Source organism: Achroia grisella, unplaced genomic scaffold (assembly GCF_030625045.1).
Source record: "Achroia grisella isolate CSIRO2021 unplaced genomic scaffold, CSIRO_AGI_Agris_v1 utg509, whole genome shotgun sequence".
NCBI classification, from domain to species: Eukaryota; Metazoa; Arthropoda; class Insecta; order Lepidoptera; family Pyralidae; genus Achroia; species Achroia grisella.
In genome coordinates, this window is record NW_026712902.1 from 3,364,203 (window position 1) to 3,376,532 (window position 12,330).

The 12,330-nt window shown below is 44.7% G+C and overlaps 1 protein-coding gene across 1 annotated transcript in view; it reads right to left on the reverse strand.

Moving 5' to 3' along the window:
* Positions 1 to 12,330, reverse strand: part of LOC131846279 (TATA-binding protein-associated factor 172) — a 40,048-nt gene that overhangs the window by 18,263 nt on the left and 9,455 nt on the right. The window contains exons 4-12 of the mRNA XM_059195541.1: positions 11,408 to 11,471; positions 7,197 to 7,337; positions 6,232 to 6,386; positions 4,880 to 5,081; positions 4,232 to 4,443; positions 3,813 to 3,908; positions 3,334 to 3,510; positions 2,728 to 2,907; positions 380 to 462 (exon numbers count right to left, since the gene is read on the reverse strand). Of these exons, the coding sequence (XP_059051524.1) occupies positions 380 to 462; positions 2,728 to 2,907; positions 3,334 to 3,510; positions 3,813 to 3,908; positions 4,232 to 4,443; positions 4,880 to 5,081; positions 6,232 to 6,386; positions 7,197 to 7,337; positions 11,408 to 11,471 (1,310 nt within the window). The remainder of the gene's footprint in view (positions 1 to 379; positions 463 to 2,727; positions 2,908 to 3,333; positions 3,511 to 3,812; positions 3,909 to 4,231; positions 4,444 to 4,879; positions 5,082 to 6,231; positions 6,387 to 7,196; positions 7,338 to 11,407; positions 11,472 to 12,330) is intronic.

Consider the following 12,330-nt stretch of genomic DNA (forward strand, 5'->3'; position numbering starts at 1 on the left):
TATTTTTGACATGTTTAAAATTATCTTTATTAAATAAAAATACAATACCTCTATAATCTCTGGTAATTTAAATTTTGTTCTTTTACTTTGTTTATTATATTTTACCGAAATGGCAACGCACATATTTATAGGCTGCCAATTACAATTCTATTTTTATACAGAATTGTACAGGGAATACCAAATTTTACGTTTTGAAATTATGTGATAACGCCCTTCGGTGTTAAGTTCGTATACGTACATTTATATATTGTATTTGTGCATTAAGTTTAAAGAAATAAAATATGTACAAAATACTATTTTCCGACGGACGTACATGTAGCAAACATGACTACAAATATTAGTTGTGCTTTTTTTTAACATAAGGGTAGCTGTAACATACTGTAAAGCGGCGGCGGCTCGAGGCAACGCCGCGAGCGCAGCAAGTAGCGCCAGGTACTGCATTGCGGGCGCGGCTAGGTCGTCCTGGGTACAATACAAATACATTTTAGACTGAAATTACAGGATACGAGGCACGACATATTTGTTCTTCAGAATAATATCTCAATATCTATTAGGACAAATCCATATAGCGCCATCTAGTTCCAAGTTAAGTAGACCTTGTGTTATGGGTACTAGACAATTGATGTAATTACACAAGTACATTTTTTTTATTATAATATATATATTTTTTTTATTATAAATAAAAAAAACACTAAAAACAATAAATGTTTGACCGAGCCGAACTCGCGACGATCGGAAGAAAGCCATTGTGCTAAATTGCTAGGCCACTGAAACCGTCAAAAAAATGGCAACGCAAAAGTGACACTAGAGGTGTCGCATGATAAGGTGATATCATTTGTGCCGTTCATGGCATAGGCAACGGTTACCACTTACTATCACTGTAAAGAGGATCGTTACGGTGTTTGCAATACGTTCTTTGTCAATAATTTTAGAATTACATTGTTCATATGTATGTCAAATTTCATGACGATTGATCGAGTTGTTAGTGACGTATACAGTGTGAATTAGGACGCCATCTGTCAGTGTTCACCGCCGACACGTCCTCCGCGCCGTGTACACTGTGAGGGACACACACCTGGTCGTGCAGCAGCTGCCAGAGCCTGGCGACGACGGCGGCGACGTGCGCGGGCCCGCAGGCGGCGAGCGCGCCGGCGGCCGGCACGAGCGCGGCGGCCGCCACCGCCGACACGTCCTCCGCGCCGTGTACACTGTGAGGGACACACACCTGGTCGTGCAGCAGCTGCCAGAGCCTGGCGACGACGGCGGCGACGTGCGCGGGCCCGCAGGCGGCGAGCGCGCCGGCGGCCGGCACGAGCGCGGCGGCCGCCACCGCCGACACGTCCTCCGCGCCGTGTACACTGTGAGGGACACACACCTGGTCGTGCAGCAGCTGCCAGAGCCTGGCGACGACGGCGGCGACGTGCGCGGGCCCGCAGGCGGCGAGCGCGCCGGCGGCCGGCACGAGCGCGGCGGCCGCCACCGCCGACACGTCCTCCGCGCCGTGTACACTGTGAGGGACACACACCTGGTCGTGCAGCAGCTGCCAGAGCCTGGCGACGACGGCGGCGACGTGCGCGGGCCCGCAGGCGGCGAGCGCGCCGGCGGCCGGCACGAGCGCGGCGGCCGCCACCGCCGACACGTCCTCCGCGCCGTGTACACTGTGAGGGACACACACCTGGTCGTGCAGCAGCTGCCAGAGCCTGGCGACGACGGCGGCGACGTGCGCGGGCCCGCAGGCGGCGAGCGCGCCGGCGGCCGGCACGAGCGCGGCGGCCGCCACCGCCGACACGTCCTCCGCGCCGTGTACACTGTGAGGGACACACACACCTGGTCGTGCAGCAGCTGCCAGAGCCTGGCGACGACGGCGGCGACGTGCGCGGGCCCGCAGGCGGCGAGCGCGCCGGCGGCCGGCACGAGCGCGGCGGCCGCCACCGCCGACACGTCCTCCGCGCCGTGTACACTGTGAGGGACACACACCTGGTCGTGCAGCAGCTGCCAGAGCCTGGCGACGACGGCGGCGACGTGCGCGGGCCCGCAGGCGGCGAGCGCGCCGGCGGCCGGCACGAGCGCGGCGGCCGCCACCGCCGACACGTCCTCCGCGCCGTGTACACTGTGAGGGACACACACCTGGTCGTGCAGCAGCTGCCAGAGCCTGGCGACGACGGCGGCGACGTGCGCGGGCCCGCAGGCGGCGAGCGCGCCGGCGGCCGGCACGAGCGCGGCGGCCGCCACCGCCGACACGTCCTCCGCGCCGTGTACACTGTGAGGGACACACACCTGGTCGTGCAGCAGCTGCCAGAGCCTGGCGACGACGGCGGCGACGTGCGCGGGCCCGCAGGCGGCGAGCGCGCCGGCGGCCGGCACGAGCGCGGCGGCCGCCACCGCCGACACGTCCTCCGCGCCGTGTACACTGTGAGGGACACACACCTGGTCGTGCAGCAGCTGCCAGAGCCTGGCGACGACGGCGGCGACGTGCGCGGGCCCGCAGGCGGCGAGCGCGCCGGCGGCCGGCACGAGCGCGGCGGCCGCCACCGCCGACACGTCCTCCGCGCCGTGTACACTGTGAGGGACACACACCTGGTCGTGCAGCAGCTGCCAGAGCCTGGCGACGACGGCGGCGACGTGCGCGGGCCCGCAGGCGGCGAGCGCGCCGGCGGCCGGCACGAGCGCGGCGGCCGCCACCGCCGACACGTCCTCCGCGCCGTGTACACTGTGAGGGACACACACCTGGTCGTGCAGCAGCTGCCAGAGCCTGGCGACGACGGCGGCGACGTGCGCGGGCCCGCAGGCGGCGAGCGCGCCGGCGGCCGGCACGAGCGCGGCGGCCGCCACCGCCGACACGTCCTCCGCGCCGTCCGCCAGCGCGCCGCGCACCACCTCCAGCGCGCCGCACGACATCGCCTCCTCCTGCCATCACCCGACAAACTTTATATGCTACTTGCTTTAATTATTATCCAATCCGGCTCGAAGGACTGAATGTTTGGTACACTCGACAGATTTCTTTAGCTGATAATGACTGACCATTGATCGATATAACTCAACAAGAATGGGCGACAATAAACCATACAGTTACAGTCACCTGCAAAGTCATTTGAAGAATCAAAATATAGAAATAAAGAAGTTTTCAACCTTTATAATCTTGTGTTGCGCAATGAAGTCGAATTTAACATCATTATTCTGTTGTTGTTTGCAAAAGCCTGAAGTTTGTTTTATAAATTGTGTTAACATATATAGTATAACCATGGCTTTCTTATAATTAATAAACAGTTTTCACTAGCTTATATTTCAGATTTTACAACCTCCCATGCAGCTTCACATCACACCAGTACATACCTCCCGCGCGGCGAGCAGGTACTTGTAGCCGAGCAGCGCCCCGTGGCGAGCCTCCCACTGCGGCTGTCGTGAGAGCGCGGCCAGCAGCGCGGCCACCAGCCGCACGCGCTCGGCCCGCATGTGCGCCAACGCTACGCCCAGTGTCTGCGCGCACGTCTCCCGCACTGGCGCCACCACCTGGTGATATCCCGTACAGAATAGAGTACACTAACTCACTGGTACTTGGGGGTGAAAGTCTAGGTTTCTAAGTGCTGCTTAGTATTACCAGAGGCATAATCCCTATATGCCTTTCTATATATATTTTTCCTATATGACAACTGTTTTTGGCAACCTATTAATTTTTTTTTTTAATATTGTATATTTTGATTTTTTTTATAAATAAATGCCCGCTCCAATCACAATAAATGTTTTAAAATTATTTAACAACACACTATTTCAAATATTCTTTTTAAAATATTATAAATCCAATAAAAACAAACCTGATCAGATACAAAGTCGCCAAATCTGTCTAATGCGAGTACGCATAATAACCTAAGCGCCATATCCTCCAGCCATTCTTGATGAGCGTCTTCCATCTATAAATAAAACCTCTTTAAATTTCACTTTAAAGAACTCCATTAAGACCTAGTAAATAAAATCATACTTGTAAAAAACTGTATAAAAATCCATTGCAATGATTAATAATAATAAACTAGATTTTATCGAGTTGTCTAGTCGGGCAAAGTTAACAAACAACTAGAATGACAGACCTACTTTCACATTTATAATACGGATACAAACAATGTGAGATAACAATAGAATGAATCTTCACTTATGCGTTTAAAAACGGACAAGGTATGACAACATGCAAATGTTTGTTCAAAGTTTCCAAACACTCTAGACATGTAGAAATGATCACCTGTTGCTCAGTCATGTGCGCGTGCATGCCCGCGCCGGCGGATACTCGCGCACGCAGCAGTTCACGTAACGCGCTCGCAGCTCCGTGGCGAGCCTCCCAGGCCGCACCGAACAGCTGCGCCTGCAGCGCGCAACTCCACGCCTCCAGCGGCCAGCGCGAGCATTCTCCCGCCCACGCGCCCGAACGCTCCGGCACGCACGCACTCCCCTCCACTGCGCACGTAAATCAAGCTCTTACATACAGTTCATACATTCCCACCAATCCAAATGCACGTCCTCCACTGTACGTTTTTCCAGAAACTACACTTTCAATTACATAAATATATATGTATATAACTAGCCGATCCGGCAAACGTTGTTGCCTTATAAATTAAAATCAGTATTAAAAATATAGGGGTTGGTGATAGAAGGCTGAAAATTTAGGGTTGTATGTATTTTTCGATGTCATTGATTCGAAATCATAATAAAATAAAATAAATTGTCGAAAATACGTTTTTTTTTGGGATGAGGAACCTTTAATACTTTGGGTTATAAACCTATTCTTATACCTACTTAATACATATATAAAATTTCATAAAAATCGGTGAAGACGTTTCGGAAATTTATGACAACTGTGACACAAGAATTTTATATATTAGATAAAACTCACAAACAAACTCATCGGGTGGTTCCAATTTGATTTTCTTTCTATCGGGCTCTACGGGCGGTGTGGGCGGCGCCGACGTCCCGTCCTCGCAGTCTCTCGACTTCTGTTTGCTGAACGCCGCTCGCGCTTTCCGCTTCGCGAGGTTCATCTCACGGGAACTTAATGTTTTAGATGACACGGTCGGGACTAGTTCTTGTACTGGCCTCTGTGGGGGGAAATATAGATATATCTTAAGATAGTGAGCATAAAAGAAATAAAGTATACGAACTATGTAGAGTCCCAATTGCTACATTTCGTATATCGCTTTAAAAATATCATCATCGTCATCATCATCATTTCAGCTCTGAAGACGTCCACTGCTGAACAAAGGCCATCCCCAAAAATCTCTACGACGATAAGTCCTGCGCCGCTCGCAACCAACGCTTTCCAGCGATCTTGATCATATCGTCGGTCCACCTTATCGGCCCACCCTTCTCACACTGCGGTCCACGGTCGCCTCCCGAGGACTTTACTACCCCAACAGCCATCTGTCATACGAGATATGTGCCCATTGCCACTCCAGTTAAAAAAAATATGATATATAAATATACTGCATAAAAATGCTCAATCTCAGATCTAAGATTTGTATTTTAAATACCATACATAGAAAAACAGAACTAAATCAAAAACCTCTAAATTTTGGTGTTGATTCAAAGAAATAAAAATGTATTTATCTTTTAACTAAAATCATTGTTATAATTCGTAGCTATTGTGTGTATAAATTTATATTGTATCTATTTTTAATTTACCTCAACCACCACCCCCTTTGTCAAGACAAATACACTTTTCCATGTATAATTATTAATATTTATATAGTACCATAATCAGTAGCAGAAGTTATACATAAGGATAGAAGCCTCTTACATTTATTTATATACTGAAAACAAATAGTTTTGCAATGACAGCAGTTTCTTATAGGCATCTTGAGTGAGGAAAATATTATACGTAGATAATACTTAAAAATAATCTCCTTGGACAACTCACACAACGCCTTCTAGTAACAATCTAAGCAGAGCTTAATGTTATGGGTACTGGACAACTAATAATAATACTTAGATTTTTTTGTAAATACATACATACACATAGAAAACACTCAGACAGATATAAACAATCATACTCATTAACATAAATCTTTGCACTGTGTGAGGATTCGAACCCGCGACTCTTGGAAGTGAAGCGGTGCACTAAACCGCTAGGCCATTGAAGTCGTCAGATATATAGTATAATAAGTAAAACAATCATATCCACCCAGTCTTTTCTACGCTTAGTTCTCTTTGCCTACGTCACAAGGTAAGCAAATATATGGTCCAGCTTACCCTAGGCGTTTCAGTCTTATTAGTTTGTGGCTTAACGGGACACAGGTCTTCATTGGTATACACGGACGTGAGATCGACACCCAGCTGCTGAGCCACGTCCAGACCCAACCTGGAGTTCAACTGCTGACGTTGCTTCACTAATCTCTCCTTCATATCTGTTGCAGATCACACAAAAACATTATGGCAATGGCAAAAAATTGATATTTTTATTGTTGTTGATTTATTAATCATAATAACCATAGACAACTCAAACAGCGCCATATATTCCAAAGCTAATGAGAGGTTATATTATGGGTACTAGACAACTAATATAAATACATCGATATTTAAAAAAAAAAAACTGTCTTCATGAAATTTCCCTCTCATACAGTGTCACCTTGGCGACCCCTCCTCTCCCCACCCTCATAGAGTGTGTCGTATTTGAAAAATGGGTCCTATAAGACCGTTGTTTATAGTTAATTTTATATCATTCTTTTTTTCGTTTGTATATTTTTAATGTTAGCACATATCGTAAAATAAAAAAATAAATAAAAAAAATCTCCTTCCACATGATCAAAATATCTTCACGTCAATTTTATTAATTGTTATATGGCATAGTTGTATTATTATAATTCAAGAGAGATAAAGAGTGGTTTTCCTTATACTTGTAGACTAACAAGTCAACGCTATTATCCTCAATGAATATTTAAAATTAGTCACAACAAGAAAAAAAAGATTTTTTCCTACATTCTAATAGGTACTTCCAATTATAGCGAGTTAGTATCAGTATCAGTTTAATAATACTGACACAGGAAAAATACAGTCGAATTAAGAAGTACACCATATCACTATATACTATACTACTATACACTGGCAGGTCACCAGTGGAAGGTAAGATGAGCATGAGGGCAGGTCTGCAGCCCTGCAGCAAATCCCTGGTGAATTAGCCACGATGGTTTCCAGTTGGTTGAGAAATAAATCATCACCTGCAGCGGACAAGGCTTCCTCTTCCATGTCATACTCGTGACCCTCGGAGCCCATCAGGTGCGCACCGTTCTTTAGCACCTTCTCTATATCGAAGGTCTCGCATCGCAGCCGTCCGTTGTCCTCCGGATCTGGTTTCTCTTCTGTCTCTGAAATTCAGTATTAGTTTAATAACTGTCTTTAATAGGGGGTGATTATTAGTAATAAGGACTGAAGGGGGATTGTTTATGTATTTTTGCTGTTGTATCGCTGCTCACTGACTGAGGTGCTGTTCATGTATATAATAATAATAATCTCAGGACAATTCACAGAGCACCATTTAGACCTAAGTTAAGCTAGCTAAAGCTTTTGTTATGGGTACTAGATAACTGATACAAATACATAAATATATATTTTTTCGTAAAAACATAGGAAACACCCAGACCGATACACACAATCATACTCATGAATACAAATGTTTGTGCCGTGCGAGAAATCGAACTCGCGACCATCGGAAGTAAGGCGGTGTGCTAAACCGCTAGATCACAGAGGCCGTCATACATGTACAAAGTTGACAGATTTCATTTATCATCAGTAGGTTAGCTTGCTTGCAATTGTAAAACATTTTTTTACTTTTAAATTAACATAAATAGCCAAATCTTAAATCAGTATTTTTATAAATATTTCAGTTCAAATAGTCGTGTAACGATTACTATTATCACAGCACGCGACACAGGACGTCCGGGCAGTTAATGTGCCGCGACTATTGTTTTCAACATTTAAATGTAATCGAGACAAAAACATTTTCAAGGACAATTGACGAGAATAGAAATAAGATTTCAATATTTAAAAACTAATTATTATGACATAAAAAACATAACAAACTGTAAAAATATAGTAAATGGTATGATGGTGACCTTTCAGTGAGGAATTTTGACCCGAACTACATAGGTCTCAAACAAAGAATATTTTCGTAATTCAATACCGCCTGCTGAGTTAGCAGTCTACATCGGCGGTCAGGATATCCCATTACATTGTAGTAATGTAACAGCCTGAACAATTACTCTATTGCATATTCTGCAAGTTAAGCACCAGCCATAACACAAGCTCTGCTTAGCTTGGGACTAGATGGCGCTGTGTGAATTGTCCTGGTCTCTCTATTCTAGTCTGAGTGTTTTCTATGTATATATATTATATATGCATTTACAAAAAAATAAAACAAGTATTTCTATCAGTTATCTAGTACCTATAACATAAGCTCTGTTAAACTTGGTACTACATCGTGGTATGATAAAACAGAAAAAAATTACCTTTTTCATCTTTTCACTGATTTGTACACAAGAGAAGGATGATAAAACAAGAAAATAGCCGATCTCCTTAAGAAGTAAATAAATACGTCTGGAGTTGTACCTCCTGTAACTAAAGCAAAACCTGGAGGTACACCATGTGATTCATTACAGTTTCTATCATTCTACCTGTCTAACTGAACGACAAAACAAAATAAATGTACTAGTTAAATTTCTTGAGAGTACTTTTGTACTGAAATAGCTAGCTGAACTGGACGGTAGATATACTGACAAAAAATTATGACGTCCATGAGAGGCCGAAGGGAATATGAATCCTATATGAATAAATATTTTTTTATTAAATTTTATTTGTTTTTTTTTACGTAACGATCTCAAAATTTATATTTGTTTTATTACAGTTTATAATAATTTATATGCTGCTGTGAATATTCTATTTTTTATGTGTTGTGATGTGTTTTGTAATACCTTTTACTCTATTCTATTTGTCTTTTGACCTTACGTCTAATCCTGTCGATACCTATACGAAAACATTCAAGAGGCAAGTAATAACAGCAGCAATGTACTCAATTTGTATGACCGCCTGCAGGAAGATATGTGCACGATCTAAAATTGAATCGGACTTTATTAACCTATTGTTACAATAAACGGCAGACAAGGTCGAGACTACTCGAGTCGTACGGTTATTTTGATCTGGGCTTGTTAAACATGCACTTGTGTCACAGGTACCTTATTCTGTTTTTTTTAGTATTAAAATTTGAGCGCGTTTGACCGCTATCTCACCTGATGTTAACTGATGATGCGGTCTAAGGCGTTATACGCAAACTCAAATAGTGCCTATTCACTCTTGACTTGAAAGACCCAATGTTGTAAGAAGCAGGAAAAATAGACGCTTGTAGAGATTTCCACTCTTTAGCTGCTGATAAGGAAAGATGATACAAATCGGTTGGTTCGAGCAGCAGGGATGTCAACAGTGCATGGGTGGAGTCGCTCTCTACGTCTTGTTCTACGTTCATGGAACGATGCTGGAGGAATGAGGTTGTGCAGTTCTTGAGCACATTCGCCAAATTGAAGCCTATAGATCACAACAAGCCACTTTACGTCGGTGATTAAGACTTTGAAGCCTCTTAGCCACAAGTGATTCGTCCGCGATGAGTCTCCCAGCTCGCCTGTCGATTGAGTCTAGAGCGTCAAGTTGGCACTGAGCGGAACCATCCAACAAGTGGAAACTATACTCCATGCAAGATCGGACCTGTGCTTGGCTCGTTTTTTTTACTAAATATGAAATGGTGCTTTCGACAGCGCTAACGTAACCAATGGAAGATGACATAATGAGAATAAGATCAGGTCAGTTAGTCCATCGTGGCGAATTTACTAGAAATAACACAGACAGGAGTTTCCGAACGCTGATTAAGCAGAGGTCAACTTGACATTGCTAGCAATGGGGCCTCCAGTCAACATTGCTAAAATCCCGTTCCTCTTCTAAATTAGAATATTAACTTAAGCAGTTTGATAAAAATAGCAACTAAATCCTATACATTTGTCACATTTTGACTTACGAAGTTATTAATGAGCTAGAACAGATAGCCTATATGTAAATTCGAAATAAAAAAATGTTCTTAATCAAGGCTTGAAACTGGTATGTTTTCTTTATGTAAATTGAATAGTATACAAGCTTGAATGTGGTAATAGTTGCGTATAGTATTGTGACCTGACCTGACGTCATGCTCATCTTATCAACCGCCAATGGTGCCGCGCCAGCGTAAACCGTTAGCGCAAGCAGGAAAACTAAATCCTTACTCTGGCACAACAGGGAGAGATAAAACAACTGTAATCTTAATACTATACATACATACCCAATACATTATAACGTTAAAGTGGGTCGTACAAGTTCCTACACGATAAAAAACTATAAATATTATTATAATTACCGGATGAATCTGATATGCGTGAAACTTTAATAGCTAAAACGCATTGTATGCATATTATTACATAATACTAACTTTAGCCACCGTATATTGGTCTAAATGCACATCATGCATAGTCGACTAAGATAAGTCGACTTTAATCTGATAGTACGCCCAAATCTAACTTTGCAGCCCGATGGTTAGGAAATTCCATTTGCATTGCACATATATTTATATTATATAAAAAACTATGCAAATATATAATTAATATTATATGTATAAGATGAAGGTGGGTGGAAATAAGAGAACGACCGAAAAGATGGATGGATTGTGTGTAAGTCAGTGGAACAGGATAGCATACTGCGCCGAATAATGGGCTTAAAGGCGAGGCAATAGACGATATATATGTATATAATAATATTCAATAAACAACACAAACATAATACATATAAAGTACCAAATCATATATTCGTCAATGTGCGTTGTATACCATTTGGGACACAACTTTGGGCTCACTTTCTCGAAAATACAGATGTACTCGTCAGAAAGAACCTAATGGAAAGTACCAGTAGTTGCCTATATACACATACACTATCCACTACCATTACCACCTTGATACTCTGTAGTTTCACCGTCGTATCCGTCGTACCTTCAATCGCAAAACAGCTTAAATAGCATTCCGTTCAGCGATAGAAACAAATGAGACAGACAGATCTTCGTCGCAACTTTATGCAAAGTCTATCACGGTATTATATGTATACCGTGGCAGACTGCATTAAGTTGCCTTTTGAGTTATATACATATTGAGTACTAATACAATCTTTATTATTAGAAACCTGCACACAAGTCGTCCGTTCCTTTCGAGGGCTGCTCGTATAATGCCCTTTTGTCCAAGTCACTGTTCATAGACCGCCATTTTATGCCCTACTACTCTCGAAAACCCAGAAGTGATAACATTATAAAGTTTCATTTCTGTAAGGAACTCCTTCAGTACATTATATTTAAATAATATGCTATCGCTACCTTTTTTTCCTACAAACGGTGTTGGCCGCCATTCTGGAACATTCGATAGTATTGCTTCGATCGCCTGCAACAAGAACACATTCATCAGTCATGAATATCACATCATCTAATGGTCCTATGAAGTATGGCCATGAGAGAATCAATCTCCATGTCGTACGTAGTATAATATTGAGGTTGCAGCGACCATCTCTCATCCTCCTGACGAAACCGTACAGGAGCGTGAGCACGGCGGCGCTGCCAGTATTGGGGGTGGGTCTTGCCTGCGGACCTGGAGGTAGTCCGTGCTGCCAGGATGGATGCAGAGCGCGAGTCCGCGCCAAAGCCAGAGTTGAGCAGACGGAAACGCGTGGTATGGGACACTGTAGTCAGGGAATGGCAGGAGCGATGGCACTCCTCCGCGGATGGAAGAGAGCTCTACCGATATTTTCCAGATGTGGCTATTAGGTTGGCGTCTCCATGGGTCGAACCCGATTACGAGACGTCACAGATCCTGACTGGACACAGCTGTTTCGGTAAGCGACTGCATACTATGAGACTACGAGTCGAGCGGCTGCAGTTGAGGGGAGTCGGAAGAGGGCCTCCACCACGTTGTGTGGTAGTGCTCGCTGTATTCCGACCTTAGGGGGAAGCTGCTGGAGGGGATACGTCACGGTGAAGGCGAAGGAGAGGGTCCGGTGTACTACCCGGACTTGGTGTCTACGGAGGAGAATTTTAGGAGGTTGCGGGAGTTCGCGCATCAGTGGCACCGGAGGCGGAGCGAGTATGAAAGGACTGACGGTGGTACGCGTTTAAGAAGGAAGGATGCTGCTGAAGACGGAGTGCTGCCCGGCACCGAAGCCGTGAATGTTTCGTACGCTGCCCCAGAAGGGGGAGAAAGCGACAGAGGGGACAGGAGTGGAAATAATTTGTAGGGGTCAAGAGAA